Source organism: Lobosporangium transversale (genome assembly GCF_002105155.1).
Source record: "Lobosporangium transversale strain NRRL 3116 chromosome Unknown BCR41scaffold_29, whole genome shotgun sequence".
NCBI classification, from domain to species: domain Eukaryota; kingdom Fungi; phylum Mortierellomycota; class Mortierellomycetes; order Mortierellales; family Mortierellaceae; genus Lobosporangium; species Lobosporangium transversale.
The window spans coordinates 1-20,910 of NW_019029007.1; the positions used below are offsets into that span (position 1 = coordinate 1).

A 20,910-nucleotide genomic window follows, 5' to 3' on the forward strand; every position below is an offset into this window, starting at 1 on the left:
CACTTTATGTGCCTTAACCAGGACTCGAACCCGGCCCCTGGGCTAGACAGGAGGGTGCCCTGACGAGTATACTACTCAGCCATTGGGCTATGTCCAGGCAGGACGGGGTGGGTTGAGGGTACCACTATAGGTATACTCTGGTCCTACCTACCATGACGTCACTTGTTATAGGACGTGAGCTAAGTTGCCTTATTAGGACAGAAATTGTCGTAGAGCATCTACTAGTGATCTCTGGAAACTAGTAGTAATGATGAAAAATGAAGAATTGGGCAAGAGCCTCGTGGTTTTGGGATACGATAGTGATCCTAAGTAATGCTTTGAATGATTTTGAGGATGCTGCAAAAGGGCATCGATAATAAGAAGAGAGATCTTTAATAACTGCTAATTTTCTGAGAATTCATAATGAGAATAATGAAGATAAACTCACCTGCAAAAGGGCATCGATAATAAGAAGAGAGATGCCGTTTTGCAGTGAAGGAAAAGCTACTTAAATACTATTTAAAAATGGTAGAAATAGATGATAGGAAATAAATAAATTGAAAGGAAATAACATATTTAGGTAAATGAATAGGCGTCATTTACGACAAAATTTAAATATGAAGTCACTTTGGCCGAGTGGTTAAGGCGTATGCCTGCTAAGTGTATGGGATTTCCCGCGCAGGTTCGAACCCTGCAGGTGACGAGATTTTGCTGAATTTTTTTTAACGGTTGCATCTATCTTAGATACGATTCCTATATCATGGAATGTCGCTTTACATGGACATTCTTGATCAGAATTGACAGAAGATGCTTGAGGTCGAAAGATTTGAAAATGCCTTTTTTTTATGAAACGTCGTTCATTTATATCTATCCCAGTATTATGGTTGTTTGACATTACTATGTATGCATATATACCACCAGTTCAAGCCCGAGCCTTACTCATACGTTTTATATCCCGAGCCTTTTTTTATATCTTTAAAGTGACTTGAATAACCAGGTCTGGAGACTTTTTTTCCCTCCCACCCTGAATGGATGCTTCTTTTCCCTATTCTTTTGATTTTCCTTCAAGTGTTTTGCAACTAGTATATATGATTGTATGTTTTTGCGAACAGCGCGAAAGGGCTTACGTCCAACTCGATGAAATGACTGACTTCACTAACATGAAATATCAACTAGATCTAGACGCTCTATAAAAAAAAGTTGCGCTAATAGTTTTGAGAGTGTCATGCTGCTTGAGAATGTTAGTGTTCGCGCCGTACCTCAATGACACTGAGATATTGCTTGCGAGCTTAACTTTACGGTGGCTGGCATATGTTGTAGGGGAGCCGGTCTTTGGTGTCTATTTCTTGTAACTCACACATTCACACGTTTAGACTCATGGTCTGGTCAAGTTTCTATATCATTCATCACCCAATATGACAATGTGAGTCTGTTACTTGGTAAGTTCTATGACACAGATAGATTTGTTAATGTTTTAACCTTGCTTGTTTGTAGCCGACTCGCGCAAGGTTGAGCCCTCTGGTCTGATAAAACTTTATTAAATAATTAAATTTTAACATAGTTCTCCGAGTGAATGAATAAGGAGATATGGAGCGGAGGATGTCATTATGATCACAGCTGGGCCACGCAGAACCCCACATGTTTGATTAATGCCACATGCCTTTAGTACAGTTAGAAATCCTTTGATCGTTGATTGATGTCACTACAAAAGCTCCTCACTACATGTCTGCACACATTCGAGGCTCTTCTTTTTCTCAGGCAATGGGTCTGAGTGTGTATTGCAGAGCGCACAAGCCCAGTACTAGATGTACAACAAGCTCACGACATCTTTTTTGTTCTCCTTTTCACCTCTGTCACACTCTCCGTCTCATTTTACATTTATTCATTCTTAATAGAAACAGAAGCATATTTTTCCTTTGCCTCCACTCCACTTCCGCCCTCCTTCTCTATACTTTACTCTGCTCTATCCTACTTTTCCACCTCACTCTTGCTCTTTGCTTCTCTCCTCTCTTCCTCTTCCTTTTCCTCTTGACTATTGGTCACTTCCTGCCAAATTTTCCTTTTCAACACCTTATCTAGTATCCAAGAAGAGCATGAGCGCTCCGAGTCATACTCGCCATACTCAGGGCACTCTACACAGCCACAGCAGCACTAATGGAGCCGCCGTTGTAGGAAACACAGTACCAACTACTGGCTCTGCTAGTTCATCTACCCCCACACCACCTGTACCGCACATTCGCATTGTTCCTCATTTAGATGCTCCACGATCACTTCATTTCAAGTTGTAGACAAAGACGTCCCTGAGGGATTCGTACTCAAGATCGGTCGCTTCACGGACAAGCAATCTTTACCCAATAGAGTTACATTCAAGTCCAAGGTCGTCTCTCGTGGGCACGCAGAGATCTTTTACAAAGCATGGAAAGGTAAACAATCTCTCTGTGAGCAATGGGAAGAAACTTGGCAGCAGATTTTTTTTTTTTTTTTTTCCCTTATTTATTTGCTCATAACGACCAAAGAGCAGGATAATGAAACAGGAGCAAGAAGCAAGAGCCAGCAAGAACAATGTACAGAAGATTGTTGCTATATTCATCGAGCAGTAGAGTGGATAGATAGACATGCCAGAGTGTAACAATGTGTGAAGTTTGTTAATGATTCCTTTCACTGTAGCGCAGTCTTCAGATTTTGGAACTTCACTTTTTAAAGCAATCTCTGAAAAGCCAAAATATTTCTCCTTTCGCCATTGCCCATCATACAGTATGCAGGCAAAAAAAAAAAAAAAAAAAAAAAAAAAAATCCATGGACTGACAGGATACAGGAACAATGATACTTTTTGCATCTTCAACCAAAAAGAAAAGAAAAGCATTTATTCATAGCGTCATCAAAGGAGCAGAGTGAATTACCGTTCTTTTTGAGATGGCTAGATTGTGGCAGCCCTGAATTTTATTTTTTTATTTCGGATACTTTTCTAAACTTTCTTTACTATCATAATGGGACATTGATTCGGCATGAGGCAAATACAAAAATCACATAAGCAAAGTGAAACAAGACATGGTAAAAGCATAGCTTTTAGGAAATCCTATAGACAATAGAAATCAAATCAACGATGGAGCAGCCAGTCTTGGGCACACACTTAACTTGCTTACTGCAAAGGATATTGATTGTTTATTAATTTGATCTCCATATCCCAATAGAATGGCGTTATCTTTGGGAATGGTTTCTAATTTTGTTTCGCCCCTCACCTATCATTTCCGGTCTTTCCTTCCATCTCCTTTTTAAATATCCAATGAAATGGCTAAAGGATTCTTTAAATTCACTTTTTACAACAAGTTGTATTCATAAGTTCACATTCTAATATTTTATGATGCTTTCTTTTATATACTTTGTCTAGTTTTACATCCGGGATACGAAATCATCTTCAGGAACATTCCTAAATATACTCGATTGTCAGCTGCGGGTGTAGAGTCAAAGCCTACACAGCTCAAGGATGGGGATGTTGTCCAATTGGGTGTGGATTATCAAGGAGGCACGCAAGGTTAGATACAGTTATCATTACAGCTCTGAAGCGGTTAATTCTAGAGGAGCAGACTCCAAAACAGAACCAACAACAACAATGACTACCTCCTCCACAAAAAAAAAAAAAAAAGCAGACGGTATTATTCTCTTGTTTTGCCAAGCATGCTCATTGAATAAGAGAGGAATGAGAAAGCCGAAGGAGGCTCATCAATATACGGAAGCGATGGTTTTCATTTACTTGTCACATAACGATATACCAAGAAGACATAAGCTTTTGACACAAAACCCACATATACAGAGAGTCAGCTTTAGAGGCATTGTATGAGTCATTAGCTCGCCGACACTGATTAATTGTTTCTTTACTTCATCGTTATAGAAATCTATCGATGCGTAAAGATGCGTTTGGAATTAAATCGCTCATGGCAACAGCAACCGAATGCATTCAGGTACGCAGGAATTTATAGTCATCCCACTGATTAGATTTTGATTGTATACACTTCCCTAGAAAGAAATTTAACATTAGTTGAATGTAATACGTGTTTTTCCTTGTTGCTAGGATGAATACCCTCAAGGCCATCCGGTCTCTCACAACAGCTAATGCAGCAAGTTCCACTGACTGTTGTATCTGTCTTTTCCGCATTGCATCCTTCCAGTCACTTTTTGTTGCTCCTTTTCTCTGTGTATCATTACAAATGCATCCGACCTCTTTTAATGGCCAACATCCAGGGTTTTATGTCCACTCTGCAGGACATTTGCTGATCTTGATGACAGTGTCGAAATCGATGAACCAGTTGAGGAGGAAATACTTGCCGAAGGTGATTGTCCAAAAATCATGAAGTGACATGGCATTTAGCATTAACACACAAGTCTCTACAGAAAAAAAAAGAAAAAAAAGAAAAGAAAAAAAGAAACAAAGAAAATCAGTATACAGCAGCCGCATTCTTTTATGCTTTTTTTGTGAAACATGTCATTCTACCAATCTTCAGTGATTGACAGCAAGGATTTTTTTTATTTTACTTCTGGATATTCCGTATAATCAGAAGTGGCCGCTGCGATTGAAAATCCAACTCGCAGACAAGAGGAAATTTCTAATGATCGAAATTGCGAAGGGCTTGAAGCCTATGCATCTACACCTCCGTCAGAACTGGCACACACGTTTCAACCTTGGGCACCTCCCGAGAGCTGGTTATTGCCAGCGGAGCCTATAGCAGGACAAGAACAAGAACAAAGACAAGGACAAAGACAAGGACAAAGACAAGGACAAAGACAAGCACAAGGACATTGTAATGCCCCAGATACTAGAAGAGACGCAGAACCACAACAACATGGTGCAGAGCCATCTGTGTCGACGGCCATCACCCATGCTGATTTTACACCACAATCACGATTGGCAAGAGAGGTAACAACAACATAGCCCGTGCACATTCATGCTCTTCCTACGGAACTGGACTTTTAGTGATGTCCAATCATTAACCTCATCTGCGCAGCAATCTCCTTCAGCGTTTTTCTTAGGCTCAGAATCGATTTCATTTGGCGTCCTGCAGTCGCCGTCATCTCAACATCAAGGAACAGTTATTGTTGTGAATGTAAGTCCATTGATGCTGTGAGCCATGTGATTCGGAATTTTGTCTGCATTTTGAATCCAAGAAATAGCGCTTGTGCTGTGCTAATTCGAATTCTTTAAATCCCAATTCTGTGGTATAGCCTGGAGTATCAAGCTCTGCCGGGATATCGAGAACATTAAACACGAATTACGAGAATGGTAATAATGGTGGCGTATTGCAAGCACCATCGGTGCAAAGTCATGTTCCTGGTAGGAGCGGCGAGCCTATTGGAGATGTTTTTGGAAAAACTCTAGTAACGGCTCCATCCTCGACACAATCTCTCCGACCGAACAACAGTAGTGCTGGTATGGATGGAATCACCGGAGAGGGATTGGGCGGAAATAGACTTGAAACTGGGGCTGAGATGATGGACATAGATCCGCCTTGCCAGAGCGCTGAGGCTAGTAGTAGCTCATCTTCTTCTTCCGCTGTCCATTCTGAACGACAGGATCAACAACAGCAGCAGCCATTGTCGCATTCACAATATTCTGCACAGCATGCAGCTTCCACTGCTGAGGCTTCTGTGTAAGCGCTGTACTGAAAAATACAAAGCACATAATACAATAAACAATATGAATGAACAAAATTGGTTTGGTGATAAGCTGTGTTTTAGTGAGGATCAGACTGTATATGAATAATAGATATATGGCGGGTTATTGTTTCATGGAGGACCCGACAAACCTATGACTATTAGCTTCATTTCCAGTGCTTTACAAATACAGTTGCTGCACGCTTGTCTTCTTGATCTTACGATTACAACTGGGACATTGACCTGTAGCACGCTTGACCAATTTGAACGTTCCGCTGCCATCTGTACTAGGGCCAGTGTCAGTGCCACGATTCACATTCACGCTTGACTCTGTCATTTTGCCTCCTGACTCCATGTACTGTTCGTCTCCATTAGTTGGTGCTAGCGAAGGCATAGGTGCCGTCCATTTAGCCTTCCCTTTAATGACTGATCGCTTCGAGATCGATTGTCTTCGTGACGATGTTGCTGCCATCCCTATTGATGTCGTAGCAGCATTGGATGCGACTTTAGATTTGATCGCCACCTTGGTCATAAAGATTCCTTCGATACATTCATCGCAAATGACATGTCCACAGCCAACTAGCACCCAGAGTTTTGTATTCTCTTTGCCAGCATGTCCGAGCTCATTTTGACATATTGGACAAGCTATAGTCACATTCTTGTTGAGCGATTTCGTATAGCCTGGTCGAGGTTCAACTGCGGGTTTGTTCAGGTACGATTCGTTATCCGATGAGGTTGACGACGTTGCCCTGCCGCCACGACCACCAATACCGGGGGTGATATAGCTGTCGAATATATTGCTTAACCTAGCAAGGTATTCGTCTATGTTTACATCTGAAGCAGCGTGACGGTAGCGAAGGTTTCCACCTTGAAATGGATGATGACGATGATGATGACGATGATGATAGCGAGGAGGAGAAGGACGTCTAGAAAATGTTAATGGATTATAATTGATGCCATGGACAAGGCTGTCCATGTGAAACCATCTGAATAAAGGGTCTGAATAATCTGTATCGCCCCAATGGTCAGGCCACAGAGGATGTGTTGTATGCTCTGGATAGTTTTGCCGGCCGATTGGTGTTTGCGTCCGTGGCCGCAATGGGGATCTTCTTGAGGCACGTCCTCCAGTATTTACTCCACTTCTTCCTGCAGTAGTTGATGTTGCCATTTCAGGTGTTGAAATCCTATCACGATGTTCCATAACACCTTCAGCTACCCTTGATTCCGATGGACGACGTCGATCGCTTTGTTGTTGCGGTCTTTCTGATCGAGAAAAGGGATTGCTATTGTTTTCAAAGAAATCGAAGAGGCTGGGGAAAGACAAAGGATGGGATTGAGGGACAGAGGTGGAATAGGGAAGGTCTTCTGCCGTGGTTGCCCTAGTGGCATTCCTACTTGTAGAAGATCCATTTGCATAAGAAGGATTGGAGGGATCTAAAGAACGTCCAGGAATTTCTGCTACAATTTGAACATCATCATTGTCATCGTATCTAACATTGGTGGCACCATTATTGTTGTTGTTGTTGTTGTTGTTGTTGGGACACTGCTACTAGAACTGCTGCTTGCGCTATTTGTGGTGTCGTGTTCATCAATAAAGGTTATAATATTATTCCATCTGGACGCCGTAGTTCCTGAACGTTGGTTAAAGTTAAGTGAAAGGGTGGTGCTTCGTCATCGCTTGGAATGTCAATGATTTCGACGCTTTCACTTGGTAAGGTCCTGGGATGAATGATCCGAGCAGGCGTAGGTATTGTTAAATCGATTATATTGTCCATATTTGATGATGAACTGTATTGCTAGTAGAGGACTAAAGGGAAGAAGAAGAAGAAAAAAAAAAAAAAAAAAAAAAGGCGAAACTAATTCATTAGTAAGGCTTTTTCTTTTTTCCGACATGTAATTTGCATGCAAACTTGCAAGTTCTTACTTCGCCAACAGATGACATGAAAGACGTATTCATGCTGTTGTTACTACTACTACTACCACTACTGCTGCTACTAGAGGCATTCATCTTAGTGATGTTATTGTTGCTAAGCTGTAAAAGAAGTTTTGAAGCTTCAAGGTATTCGGTGTGGTTGGGTGAAGAGTCCCAGTTATGATCAAGAGGGTCTGAGAGACTTATTTTTTATTGTGAAGAAAGGAAAACAGTAAGATATAGAAGAGTTTTAAACAAGGAGAGTGATGAGGTTGATGATTATGATGAGGCTTAAGGAGTATAGGATCGTGAAGAAGGCGAAAGAAAAGGAACTTCGACAAGCTTATTGTGTCAGTTCAGTTTTATTTGCTTCATTAAGAGAGGTTGAGTGATACCTTTATTGTGACTTATTACAAAATAGTATTTTTTTTTGGTGGCGCATCCAAGAAAGGAAACACAACAGAATGTTTGAAGTCTTTCATGAAGACCAATAAAGGGTATTCTCCTTCAGGATTATTTGAGGACTCAGGACAAATTGTTACTTCACAGCAGTACATATCCTAGTAATAACTCTATACGCATATCCATAAAGTCCTCTTCCCTCCTCCTTTTTAGCCCAGTGACGAATACCCCTTCTGGCAGATCCTTATTTACAGCGCAAAAAAGTTGTTTTTTGAGGGTGGATAGACGGATGATGAGGCATTTGTACTGTGTATAGATAAAGAAAAACGATTAGAAGGATGATTTTCTTTTACTCTATTTATCTTATATTCCAGCGATGATGATCATATTTCTCTGGCCAATTGGAAAGATGTTTTATAAGGGTTACCTTGGTTGACAGTAGCCGATATAGTTGTCACTTGTAGCCACGCCGAATGTTCGATCTTACACTAAAAAAAAAGTTGAATGTACCATGACCCAATGCATTCAGAAAATCATCAGGTTGAAAATCAGACTAGCTCTTCAAACGTTCGATATTCCCTGCCCAATACTACAGTCATAATAAGAATTGGTAATAGACAGTTAAACAGCATTAAAGGTATAGCTACAACCAATAAACAATATAAATTGAGATAGCAACTGTCATTTGAAGAAACAAGAACGAACCTGCTTTGCACTCTTCTAGCATATACTTCCCCTTTGTTCCCTTAAATATTCTTCTTTTCATCTACTCCAGCTACTCCAGCTACTCTAGCTACTCTAGCTACTCCAACAACAAGATTCAATACTTCAATATGTCAGCCAACAACAACTTCAACGACATCAACGGCTCTTTAGAGGCCCTTCCTTTGAGTCCTAGCACGGATGGCAGCCTCGGCTTTGACAACCAATTCCTGATCTCTGATATCGATAATTCTGTCTCTTTGGATGAAAAACCGGTCGTTGCCCCAGAGGGGTCAAAGGAAAAGGACCAAGAAGGAAAAGTGGGAGCCAAGGGCGGTTTCAAGCATACAGAGGAGCAAGAAGAAAAAGAGAAAGGGAGGGAAGGAAGAAAAGGAAGAGAAGGAAGAGACGAAAGAGGAGGAAGAGGAGGAAAAGAAAGAGGATCAGGAGAGTGAGGAGATCGAAGAAAAAGCAGAGGAAAAACTTGAGGATGTGGAAGAAGAGGAGGAAAAAGAAATTAAGCTTGAAGAGCGCATTGAGGAGGAAGAGGCCATAGAGAACGTCGGTCAATTGACTGAAAAAACAGCCAAGTTGACCGAAGATCCACAGGAAGAAGAGGCTATGGCGATGGTTGTTCCTGCCAAGGCGATGAGCAATGAGCCGGGGCTGATAGCTTCTGACGTCCCTAACCATGTATTCAAGCCTGATGCGCCCACATACGTTCAGACTCGTAGCCTTTCAGCAGCCAGTTTAGCACTCAAGAAGAAGCAGGCTGCAGAAGAGGCAGCTGCAGCGACCAAAGCTTTGCTGTCGAGATCCCAAAAACAGATTCTATTGCCGAGCGGATCAAGCTCTTTGGGGGTGCTGCCAATCCTAACCGTCTAGGAGGATTTCGTAAATGCAGTGTCAAGGAAATGGTCCGCAAGTTCAAAAACGTAGAAGAGCAGAATCAGGATACGATCGCACATGTGGTCCGAGGACACAATGATGCCGAGGCCCAGGGTGCCTGTAGCGCATATTCGTTGTTGACGGCCTCTAGATCGCTCCGACCGACCCCTCGTCGGAAGATGAGTCATGAGCTGGCAGAGAATGGGAACAAAGAGATTGTGAGATCTTGTAATACACATGATGACGACCACAAGGGTGGTGAGCCAAGAGAGCGTCCACAGTGTCCGTAATGCGAAGAGCATCTTTGAAAGCCTTGCGAAAAGGGGTGGTGCGCAGGCCTTAAATATTTAGAAGTCAACTTTTCGAAATGAAAGGGCAGGTGAGAATGGTTGCTTGTCCTTGTAAGAGAAATATATTGTTTATAGCAAACGGTTTAGTAAACATCATTTTTATAGGTACTCTGGATGGGTGAATTGATAGATATGATTTATACGTACCATGGATCTACAAAGTAACGCAATTGCGGTTGGTTGTAAAGTAAAGCTAAAAAAAGTTTTACTTACTTTTTTGCACACCAAACCCTCTTTCTTTCTTACTTTTCACTTTCATACATCGCAATCATGCTTCGCACATTCATCGCACGCAGTGTCCAACCCAATGCATCGCTCGCGCTCCTGTCGCCAAGGTTGCTACATTCCAAAGCATTCGCTTTCTTAACACTACTTCATCATCAGCTACTTATTCTGAGGACAAAGATTGTTTCTCGAGCGACTGGGAGGAGATGACACTGGTAATCAACAATCCGTTTAATTTCAATGACCAAAATTTTCCCACGGGTGGAACATCTCTTGCTAAAAAAAAAAAAAATTGCCAACACGACCACACGACCATCAACCACATCGTGAAAATATAATATGTTCTTGTCAATAGCCCCAATAGCTAATTAGCGCTCCACATTGACCATATCTATACGCCGCTTTCTTATAGGTATCGCCGTTATCAACTTTAACCGTCCTAAGGCCTATAATGCTCTTTCGCGTAAATTTGTTCGTGAATTCCGTGAAGCACTTCAGGAGCTTCGTTACGACCAGTAAGTAGGAAAACGAAGGAAACAAGAAAGCAAAAAAAGGAAAAAAAAAATACACAAAAGCATATGAAAGATCTGTTTTACTTTAGCGTGTAGTAATCAATAGATCAACAAAAACAATTAGTATTTGGCCAACATCTGTCTATTTTACTTTGTTTACTAATTTATCTGACATGATGGTGGCTTTATATAAATGCATATCATAGAGATGCCAGGGCCGTCATCATCAGAAGTCTGGTAGATGGCGCGTTCTGTGCCGGCGCAGATCTCAGAGTATGTTTTCAATGTTTGGCCTGAATATTTATAAGTGATAGTAATATTCCTTTCATCATTCATACCACCTCTTTAACTCTACCTTTTTTTATACTCTGTAGGAACGTTCCACAATGAACTTGACAGAGGTGAAGCAGTTCCTAGCCAATTTAAGGGATAGCTTCCGTGATCTTGAGACGTTGCCCATCCCACGATTGCTGTCATTGATGGTGCTGCTTTGGAGGCGGTCTCGAGATGGCACTCTGCTTGTGACATGAGAGTCGGAGGTGGCAACAAGAAAGTTAAGATTGGATTAGTCGAAACAAGACTTGCGATCATTCCTGGGTAAGGAAAACAAAAAAAAAAAAAAAAAAAAAAAAAAGAGAAAAGATTCTTACAGACTATTTCCTTTTTTTAGCCGGCGGCAGCACGCTCCCCGTTTAATTGGGATCCCCAAGGCTAAGGAACTCATTTCGCGTCTAAGATCTTGGACTCGGCCACAGCCAAGGATATGGTATGTTTACTTTTTTTTTTTTTTTTTTTTTTTTAATTTATTTCTTCTAGAAATCTAATATATTCTCACCCTTATTTCTATTTTATACACAGGCATCTTGAACCATGCTGTTATGGAAGATTCAGGATATGACAAAGCCTTGGAAATAGCCGTGAGATCCTACCCATGGACCTCTTGCTATCCGTATGGCAAGTCTGCTATTGATAAAGGCACCCAGTTCGAAATGTAAATTAAGCTGTGATATATATATTTATCATTTTTAAAGTTATTAGATGCAAATTGATCAACTATCTAACATTGTCCTGTGTTCTTTAGCGATTCTGGATTGGAGTATGAGCAGGCTTGTTATGCACAATCATGCCTTCAGAGGATCGTTTGGAGGTGAGGAAACAAAATAGATTCAGTAGTGTGTGTTGTACTGTGAAGTGGAATTTACAAATCTTTGGATGAAGTTTCAAATAGGTCTTGCTGCTTTCCGTGAGAAGAGGAAGCCCATCTACAAGGGTAAATAAATTAAATAGACAGCGACTAGACTTTGAGTAAATTTTTTTTTTTTTTTTTTTTTACATAATTTCATGTCTGTTGTTGGTGTTGTTGTCATTGTTTCATATCAATCAATCCAACGACGAATGTCATGAGGTATACATTCCTTTTTCTTGTAGTCTAATCGAGTCGAGATGATCAGAATCATATAGAATACCTTGACAATATCCTGTCTCTGGTATAATTCATACCCCATTTCTCTCACCATCAGCATCACCTCTTAATTATACACTTCATCTCCAATAACTTTGGTATATCGTGAATGAGTTGGAAAGTCGGTGAATATTACAGTGCCACCTCTCTTCAGGCCTTTTCATTGCTGTCATGTCATTATCTTGGCCAGGAATTTTATCAGAGGTATAAGATGTGGGATAGCATCAATCCCATGGCTCTTATGATAGTGATGGCTGGTGGCGGACATGCCTGCACATCTTGAGAAGAAAATGGAAGGACAGTTATTTGAATCTAACTGGATCCACTGACAATAGATCGTACCGCTGACGACAATCACGGGGCTTTTATCAGTTTTAAGGCAAAGACGATGGCGTTTTTGTCTTGAAATGTGAAGGAGGAAAACAAGGCAAGGAAATTTTATTGACAATCAGAGGTTGATGTCGATTTGAAGATGATTCCATAACACTGCTCTTGATATCCTAGCTTTAAAAATTCAAGGTAGGGCCGTTGCCACCGTTCGAAAAGCATACTATCACGATGGTTTATAATTGCAGTTGCCGTGTTGTAGTAACTATTGTAGTCTTCTTGTTTCGCTTTGTGTTAACTCTATAGTCTGATCCCTGCCGAGATGTCATTTAACCAATGCCTTGTCATCCCAGCCATAAATTCTAGTTCTATGATGTTTCTTGACAATTACTTACTACTTGCACGAGTTGTATTCAATCAGTAATGGAATTGCATCAAAGCCTGGAAGCACATGGTGCTCACACTTTTGATTGACTCGAGATCGGAACAATATCGATGTAGTGTTATGCTAATCCATTCCAACAGCTGACTTTGATAGGCTGTTTCGCCGAACTAAACACATCCCCATGGTCGTTCTTCTTCCTACTTCTGATTGTCGCTAATTGTTTGTTGTTGATATTGATCTGGGCCTTGTGCAAATTCTACAACACATGATATTATGATAGTGATCAGACTTGACCTTTTCCGTAGCTATCGATGACTGTTACTAATGAATAGACTGAATAAACGCGTTTTTATTTCAAAAAGCAATCGAATAAACATTCAGACAGCAAAAGATTTTCGCGACACCGATAATGATGGTTAGAGTAAGGAGGAGTGAATGAGGGTCTGAAGTTGAGATATAACAGCGACAACAGTAATGTAGACGAAGATCATTGTAATCCCAGAGACGAGCTGATACATTTTACGAAAATAGGAAAAAATAGGATAAGAAGGAGATAGAGGATGGAGATATGGGGGCCCAGAGAAGCAGGAGCGTGACATCCAGTAGTCTGGGAGTAATGATTTTATGATTGGGCGTAATGCTTTTTCCCAGGACGTGATCTGTGCGTTTAAAGTATGTAAATAAGGAAGTTTTTTTAGACATGGAAGAGCATCATTACCGTCAAGGATAGCGCATGACTACGTGTCTGCACATATTCTTTGATTATTTGTATTGCATTTTCTAATAACATGTTTATGCATGCTTCGCATAGCGTTCCTTTTATTATACCGTTGTAATAATCCAAGAGTCATGCTTTCCTCTCCTCTCTCTCTCCTTTCCTTTCCCGCCCCTTCTCTTCCTCTCCTCTCTCTTGTCTCTTGACCCTGCCTGGGTCACATTGAATTTGTTCGATATCAACTAAGTCTTTTTTTTTTTTTTTTTTTTTTTTTTTTGTTTCATTTACATTGAGCATCATAGACACAAGCAATTCAATTGACATTACACATTACACATCTCACATCCTGTTCAAAGTGTGCATTTTTTTCTTTTTTCTTCCTCCCCTTTTTGTCCCATCATCATCGGCTGTTTCGATATCAGTTGTTCTGCTATCTACTCAGCCTCAAGGTGGGGTCAGAGAGTGAGAGGGAGCTGTTCTTTAGTTCTTCGTATGTGTGCCAAAAAGGGTAGTCTTCACACAATATAAAAGCTCATTCCATTTCTCTTTCGCACTCTTTTTCTCTTACTGTTCGCCATAGCCCACTCATACGTACCCTATTCACTGACATATTCTCTCTGTTTTATCCCATACTTTGCTTCCAGAAGGCCTTTAACAGCTCATTGGGCCCATTAGTCATCTATTTTTCCTTTTTCTTCAGTGCAAACAATCCAGCCAGGCTGCTCAAACAGTCGCACGAGTATCGACATGAGGCAGGTTTACAGTCTTCCACCGCCACTAGACGTCCACCACGTACTGCGCCCAACCCATTACATCCAGTCCTTCATTTTCCCATATCTCTCATCAGCACCAACAGCACCAGCACCAGCATCAACAACAGCCCTTTAAATCATTGCATTCTCAACTACCACAGCTTCCTCAGCAGTTTCAGTATCAACACCAGCCTTCACCCTCAACTCGGATTTTGCATTATGGGCTCCTTGGGCGCAAGCACTCTCAATTCGGGGATACGTAGTCACCCTGGTAACACAGGCGTAAAAACAGCTGTGGCCCGTTCTTCATCCGCAGTCATTGCCAAGCCTGACAGGAATGATCACAAGGTCGTTGACCCAAGACACGAGAATACACTTGCTATCAGTAGTACTCATGTCAGTAGCCGCAACAATAACAGCAACAACGCATTGCTGGTAATAGTACAGGCTATAGCTCAGATATCTTTAGCAATAGCACTGGGAATAGCAGCAGCGACAGCAGCAATAGCATCGGCACCATCAAGTCAACGCTCACTAAGGCTCTCAAGGATGACCACATGGTCGACACGAACTCGGAGCCCGTTCAGCCATATTTAGTAGACTTTGGAGACGGATCTATAACCGCTATGACTTGCAGTACTGGTAGTGCAAGTAGTGCCAGCAGCACCACCGGGATAATAACAGTGGCAGTAATAGCCTCAGTAGCGACAGTAGCCCCAGTAAACGAGGCTTCTCCAAGAAGGCCACGCCATTTACGACACCACAACTTCTAGGTGATTTCAAGACACCAGTACCCCAAGGACACTTTCTTCGCAGAATATGCCTCAGGACCCTTCGCTGAGCATGCTCGATGACCTTTTCAAGCCCTCGCTTGATTCCCTTTCTATGCCACCGACGCGACCGATAGAAAGATCAATCTCATCGTCTCGTGACAAGCAATCATCACAACAACAACAGTCGATATCAGCTTCACAGCAGCCACCGCTACCATCACAGCTATCGTCACTGCCGCAGCAACAGCAGCAGCAGCAGCAATTACAACAAAAACAGCAAATGCAAGTACAACAGACGATGAAGCAAGCGACGAGACAGGCACAGCAATATCACGATAGTTCTACAGACTTTTTCAAGTCTTTAGAGAGTACACTACCAAGTTCGCCATCTCATCGTTCATCATCGCGCTCTCCTGCCTCTTTGTCCTCTTCATCATCAGCATCCTCAACGTTAGCGCAGCTACCAGCATTTCCAACCGTCTCAACCGATTACTCTGTATTTGCGCGCACAGGTTCATTCGCTAGAATCACACCGCCCCGCAGCACGTCTCAGGGCGGTGCAAAGAGTGCCGTGCCAAGTTCAGACCCATCACCTGAATCGGTAGCATCCCCTGCAACATCCATGATCACTCCTTTAGGGTTGCATGGGACAGTAGGGGGTGGAATATCCCCACATCGTCATCATCCCCATCATCGTCGCCTGCTTCAGTGGCGTCGCCAACGTCTCCTTCTTTGCAAAGAACTTTGCCTGAGGATTTGCAGTCATCGTTGCCACATTCATCGTCAGGATCGCCTGCTAATCGAGTTTCTATGTCTCCTTCATCCTCAATGAACATGTTTCCTAAAATCGAATTTGCTCCGACTCTAGGACCAGAGGAATTGAAGGTGAAGACTCCTGTCAGGGCTCTGAATGCTCAATGTCCTGCACCGCTAGTAAAACGGGGGCAGTCCGAAAAGATTGAGTCTACAACACCAGCCTCAATGCCAGCCCCAGCGCCGACACCACCCCAAAGACAGTCTTTACGACAACAGCAACAACATCAACAACAGCAACAACATCAACAACATCAACAACATCACAACAGCAACAACAGCAACAACAGCAACAGCAACAGCAACAGCAACAGCAGCAACGTCATCAAGAACAGCAACAGCAACAGCAACAGCAACAGCAACAGCAACAGCAACAGCAACAGCAACAGCAACAAAAACAAGAGCAATTACAACAGCAACGACAGCAACAACAAAATAATCAGCCTAAAGCTCATTCAAGTTCTTCTTCCCCTTCCACCTGTATTTCTCGGCAACAAGAACTTCATTATATGCCGGAGCCGCTGACATCTGTACTAGACACTGAAGCTTTGGAGCCTCGGACACACAGTGACACTCTGTCATCTTTAATGCAACCGAACCAGCCCATACTGTCGATGTGGCAAGATAGTGATGAGTGTTTTTATCGACAACCGTCAAAACTGGCTGTTGCTGCCACTTCTTTTGCATCTCAGAAGCCAGTACCAGGTACAACTAAAGATGCTATCCCACCTAAATCACCACAAAATCCGCAACCTCCACAATCACAGGCGAAGCCACAATTACAGCCTAGAGCGCAACTTCCATCACAATCAAAGGCTCAACCTGACCTGACAGAGCCGACACAGCGACCGAGTGAAATGAAGGCGGGAAAACAACCGTCTTTGTCATTATCACCCAAGGAAGATCGACAAGAAAAACTTGGTCAAGATGTATTGCTCGCCTCACCATCTGCGTCAGCAAGCATCGCGTCTCCATCCATATCAATATCCAGCTATCCACCTCCACCGCCATCAATTCTCTACAGCGACGATCAAATCACAGTTAGTTCTCTGCATCTCACTATTCATGCATTTTATTTCCCCCTCAATACACCTGTAACAATCCCATTGTTATCAATCACAGACGTTGAGACTCTTCCATCCGAAGTAGGCGGAGGAAGCTCGAGTGGGGGTATGGGAGGATGGTTCAAGTACAAGAACTGGAGCAAGACAGCGTTGACCGATATTTGGTGGGCTAGTGACCCTCATCGAAGCGCCACTGGGCGCTTTTGTCTGCTGTATTGCTGTACCACTTTCTAAATCTGGCAGTAAGGATAGTTCCTCGCCATCAGTTCATGTTGTTGTACGAGTCAAGGATGAGTGGCTGCGAAAGGGTTTTGGTGTGCAGCATGAACATGGTGTTAAAGTCCTGCAAGAGGCGTGGAAGAATGTTAAAGACAATGAGGTAGGGTTGCGGTCATTGCGGCCTACTATATCTGGAGCAACAACTGCCTCAACCCCAGGTATGGGTGACGACGATGACTTTGTCATTGACCAAAATCCAGTGGGTGAGACCACTAATGGGCCGAGAAGCGACGGTGGCTTAACTATCAGAATACATGGAACGCGTACCCTTACGCTGATGCTCGCCACAATATATAGCACAGCAGCAACGACGGGTGGCCGGAAGTCTCTCCAATATCGGAAGCATAGGTAGCATCGCTGCCATGGCCGGAATCAGTGCAGGAGGTTTGATTCCGACATCCAAGACTGCCCGGTATTACCAATCACAAAAAGCACGAGCTGGCACTACTATAAACGGTGTTGTCCTTGGCGAAGATGAAAGCTGCGGAGATGAGCCCTTATTTATAGACAATGACTTGAATGTTTATGAGGAAATTTGAGAACAAGCTGCCTTTTCAATTTCTTTTTTTTTTCTTTTTCTTTTTATTACGTTTTTTTTGTGTAGTGTAGTATACAGTGTTCTTTGTTTTTGTAAATAAATACTTGTTTTTTACTTTTAATTCAAAAAGAGCTATGCACACAGAGGTTTGAGCCAGGTAACTTTTAGTTGATACCAAAAATTTCGCAAAGAACAAGTATCCAGGACGCGCCAGTTTTGAGTTCGCAGGGACGACCTACACGACAGTAGTACGCAGGAAGGCTCTTGTAAATAATTAGATGGATTGCGGCTCCTTTGATACTGTTGTGTATCGTCCCCTTTTAGCTGACTTATATCACCTTCACAGTTCTCTTCGCTTTCATGATCTGGAGCTATTATCGGCAATGAAACGGCTTTTTAGGGGATCGTTCTCGCGATTATGTCATCACGAAGCTCAACTGGAATCTCTTAAAGAGTCTACTTTCTAGGAAACCTCAATGATACGATGAAGGCAAAGATTATTATAGTATGAAGGAATACATGTTTTTACATTCAAATTAAAGTTCTTTTTGATTGGATAGAATACTTTGCTTTTATAATTTTGATATTTCATCAAAATTAGAGAGACATGGCTTTACACAAAAGTAGCTTGGGTGATACCACCCGATTGGCATTTTTGCTGGGTGGGATGTTTGGTGGTCCAGATCATTTAGATAAATACACCGGAAATTTTAATCTTTGGCCAATTTGGGGAGTAAAATTGCTGACAAACACATACTTTTAGCCAAAAGAAATTTAAAATATCTGCTGAAATATGCAAGAGCAACCTTCATTGGATCCACATTGTCTTCAAACGATTGTCACAACGGTGGACACACCCGAGGTTTTGAGGGGTCCTTTAGTGGAGGTGAAAGGAGTGAAAGTGTATATATTTAATGTAATCATTGTAACGTTATTTTATTACTTCTTTTATCTACATAAACAAGTCTTCACGCTCCTTGAATAACTTGAGAGTTTCTGGTATTGTCATCTCACCTATCGTTCTCCTTCTCTCGTCCGTACATTCACTGTGCACCGCTCCTTCTCTTTCTCACCAATCACTAAAATAAAGTTATATTGAGCTACTTGTGCATCTCGGACCATTTTGTTGAGTGTTCCTCCTGATTGATCAATATCCACAAAGTAGTGCTTGTCATCCATCGCAACAACGGGATCTTTTCCAGTTTCTAACTGCTTGCCTATAGCATACTTTGATGTATTACTTGGCGTTCGTCCTGCTTTCGCCAGGGTCTCTTTGACATAGGCGGCATATCCTATTAATGATTCGCCATGGTTTGTTGTGCTTTCACTTTTTTCACCATTGTAACCTTCATCACTACTGTTACTGTTCCCTGTTCTGCAGCTTTGCCTCCAAACACTGGCACAACCATGGCCTGCCTTGGTGAGATCCAGAATGGCCACCTGCCACCTGTATGCTCAATCAAAATCGCCATCATTCTCTCCACGCTTCCTAACACTGCACGATGTACAATCACAGGAGTCTGCTTCTCACCCTTTTGATCCTGAAATACCAATCCAAATCTCTGTGGCAACTGGAAGTCCAATTGAATCGTAGCAGTCTGATGCCGTCGACCGAGCGCATCTTTGACCAGAATATCAATCTTGGGTCCATAAAACGCACCATCGCCTTCATTAACAGACCAGGAGAGCCCCGATTGGTCCAATGCCTGACGGAGTGAGTCTTCTGCGGCATTCCAGTCTTCAGTCGTGCCCATATAGTTGGTGAGCGGCGTGTTCGACAGTGCAAGTTCATAGGATGGGAAACGGAAGTTCTGTATACAGTATCAACAAAGGATAGCGTTGAACGGATCTCTTGGAAGATTTGATCGCGAGTACAAAAGATATGGGCGTCATCTTGATGAAAACGTCGAACACGGGTCAATCCGTCAAAGAGCCTATGGCCTCATTTCTAGATCGTGGCAATGGATACAGACGAAGGAAGAGCAGTGTTAGAACATAATAAAACATAAGACCAAAAATATGAGGAGGACTTTAAAGCTAATGATAGCAGCATACCTGTGAAGAGCACTAAAGTCAGCATAGCGAATAGGTAAATCCTTATATGATCGGTTCGACATATCAAAAATCAAACAATGACCAGGACAATTCATTGGCTTGAGTCCAAATACTTCATATGCTCTTCTGCTAATTCTGAATTTCCAGTATGGTGATGTCCATGACTACATCCACGCTGGACCTGAAACATATCGTCCTTGTAGTTCTGCCAATGTCCCGAAGTCTCCCACAGCTCCTTCTTGTACATCAATGGGGTCATCACTTCTTCGAAGCCATATTTGCGATATTGCTGTCTCATAAACCGCATCAGCTTCTCTACAATCCTAGTTCCATGTGGCAACATGAACGCAGATCCTGGACTTGTTGGATGTGTTGCAAATAGCCCCTGATTCTTGCCAAATAATACGGTGATCCCTCTTTTCAGCTTCAGTTTTCTGATAATGCCATTGTTTCAATTCTTTGGCACAGGAAATGCAATCCCATACATCCGAGTCAGTGTTTGGCGATTTTGGATCCCGATCCAATTCTGGCATAAAATAAGCATTCGAAGTCCTCAAGATCTCTATCGCCTGTAATTGTCCTGTATGTTGAACATGGGGACCTCTGCAAAGGTCAACAAAAGGTCCGCATTTGTAGAGCGTGATTTCGTTATCTGCAGGGATATTCTCAATAAAATGTTGCTTGAATTTGTTCTCTGGGAATAAATTGTAAGCAAATTCTTGTGAGACAGACAAGCGTTCAAATGGCAATCGCTGAGCAACAAATTGAAGCATCAGTTTTCTGGATATCGGCAAATTTCTTCTTTTGAGAATTGATGGGAAGGATAATTTGTTTCAACAATTCAGATATGGAATATTTGAAAGGTCCTGCCAGGCTTTGTCAACAGAAATTCATAAAAGAACCCCCCTGCTTGATAGAAGGGCCATCACATAAAAGAAGGCGTGGTCCATATTTAGCCTCAAGAGACATGCCAAGAACATGTGCAGATGAATGCCAGAATAGCGAAGTTAGGCGGTCGTTATTCTCTTGGAAGGGAATTAATTCTAATTGACATGTTTCTTCCAATGGTCGGTCATATCCCAGTATGTGGTGCCATTTAGCTGTGCAACCAGTGTTCTTGGCCAATTTCCC

The 20,910-nt window shown here is 42.2% G+C and overlaps 6 protein-coding genes and 1 non-coding gene across 7 annotated transcripts; 4 read left to right on the forward strand and 3 right to left on the reverse strand.

Annotated features, from left to right (window-relative positions):
- Positions 1–601: 601 nt before the first annotated feature.
- BCR41DRAFT_t103 lies at positions 602–682 on the forward strand. Its single transcript has one exon. It is a non-coding gene; the product is annotated as a tRNA-Ser (tRNA).
- Positions 683–3,865: 3,183 nt separating this feature from the next.
- BCR41DRAFT_113367 (hypothetical protein) lies at positions 3,866–4,541 on the forward strand. Its single transcript, XM_022019397.1, has 2 exons — positions 3,866–3,938; positions 4,049–4,541. The coding sequence occupies exons 1-2, from the start codon at positions 3,889–3,891 to the stop codon at positions 4,326–4,328; spliced, it is 330 nt and encodes a 109-aa protein (XP_021879418.1). The 5' UTR covers positions 3,866–3,888; the 3' UTR covers positions 4,329–4,541.
- Positions 4,542–5,709: 1,168 nt separating this feature from the next.
- BCR41DRAFT_357171 (hypothetical protein) lies at positions 5,710–7,870 on the reverse strand. Its single transcript, XM_022024823.1, has 3 exons — positions 7,550–7,870; positions 7,263–7,421; positions 5,710–7,168 (listed from the first exon to the last, which is right to left on the reverse strand). Exons 1-3 carry the CDS (start codon positions 7,631–7,633, stop codon positions 5,807–5,809), a joined length of 1,605 nt encoding a protein of 534 aa, XP_021879419.1. The 5' UTR covers positions 7,634–7,870; the 3' UTR covers positions 5,710–5,806.
- A 1,255-nt stretch (positions 7,871–9,125) lies between these two features.
- Positions 9,126–9,334, reverse strand: BCR41DRAFT_357173 (hypothetical protein; the record flags this gene model as incomplete). Its single annotated transcript, XM_022024824.1, has 1 exon — positions 9,126–9,334. A coding segment is annotated over one exon (209 nt), but the record flags the coding sequence as incomplete, so codon positions are not given.
- Positions 9,335–10,109: 775 nt separating this feature from the next.
- Positions 10,110–11,910, forward strand: BCR41DRAFT_357174 (ClpP/crotonase-like domain-containing protein). Its single transcript, XM_022024825.1, has 10 exons — positions 10,110–10,176; positions 10,215–10,365; positions 10,517–10,619; positions 10,823–10,889; positions 10,991–11,088; positions 11,124–11,213; positions 11,287–11,345; positions 11,475–11,565; positions 11,698–11,726; positions 11,845–11,910. Exons 1-10 carry the CDS (start codon positions 10,150–10,152, stop codon positions 11,892–11,894), a joined length of 765 nt encoding a protein of 254 aa, XP_021879421.1. The 5' UTR covers positions 10,110–10,149; the 3' UTR covers positions 11,895–11,910.
- A 3,055-nt stretch (positions 11,911–14,965) lies between these two features.
- BCR41DRAFT_113413 (hypothetical protein) lies at positions 14,966–16,107 on the forward strand. The gene has a single exon (XM_022019398.1). It carries the CDS (start codon positions 15,077–15,079, stop codon positions 15,860–15,862), a length of 786 nt encoding a protein of 261 aa, XP_021879422.1. The 5' UTR covers positions 14,966–15,076; the 3' UTR covers positions 15,863–16,107.
- A 2,631-nt stretch (positions 16,108–18,738) lies between these two features.
- On the reverse strand, positions 18,739–20,552 carry BCR41DRAFT_378283 (hypothetical protein; the record flags this gene model as incomplete). Its single annotated transcript, XM_022027149.1, has 6 exons — positions 18,739–18,917; positions 18,966–19,051; positions 19,120–19,535; positions 19,755–19,877; positions 19,961–20,203; positions 20,373–20,552. 6 exons carry the CDS (start codon positions 20,550–20,552, stop codon positions 18,739–18,741), a joined length of 1,227 nt encoding a protein of 408 aa, XP_021879423.1.
- Between the last annotated feature and the right edge of the window lie 358 nt (positions 20,553–20,910).

Bases quoted from the DNA above. Each gene is read 5' to 3' on its own strand.
- BCR41DRAFT_113367 (XM_022019397.1), top strand. From the start codon at position 3,889: ATGCGTTTGGAATTAAATCGCTCATGGCAACAGCAACCGAATGCATTC. The intron at 3,939-4,048 runs GTACGCAGGAAT...CCTTGTTGCTAG, and splicing joins CAGCAACCGAATGCATTCAG to GATGAATACCCTCAAGGCCA.
- BCR41DRAFT_357171 (XM_022024823.1), bottom strand. From the start codon at position 7,633: ATGAATGCCTCTAGTAGCAGCAGTAGTGGTAGTAGTAGTAGTAACAAC. The intron at 7,422-7,549 runs GTAAGAACTTGC...GTCCTCTACTAG, and splicing joins TCATGTCATCTGTTGGCGAA to CAATACAGTTCATCATCAAA. The intron at 7,169-7,262 runs GTTCAGGAACTA...TTCTAGTAGCAG, and splicing joins TTCACTTAACTTTAACCAAC to TGTCCCAACAACAACAACAA.
- BCR41DRAFT_357174 (XM_022024825.1), top strand. From the start codon at position 10,150: ATGCTTCGCACATTCATCGCACGCAGT. The intron at 10,366-10,516 runs GTGGAACATCTC...GCTTTCTTATAG, and splicing joins TGACCAAAATTTTCCCACGG to GTATCGCCGTTATCAACTTT. The intron at 11,089-11,123 runs GTCATTGATGGT...GGCGGTCTCGAG, and splicing joins TTGCCCATCCCACGATTGCT to ATGGCACTCTGCTTGTGACA.
- BCR41DRAFT_113413 (XM_022019398.1), top strand. From the start codon at position 15,077: ATGCCTCAGGACCCTTCGCTGAGCATGCTCGATGACCTTTTCAAGCCC.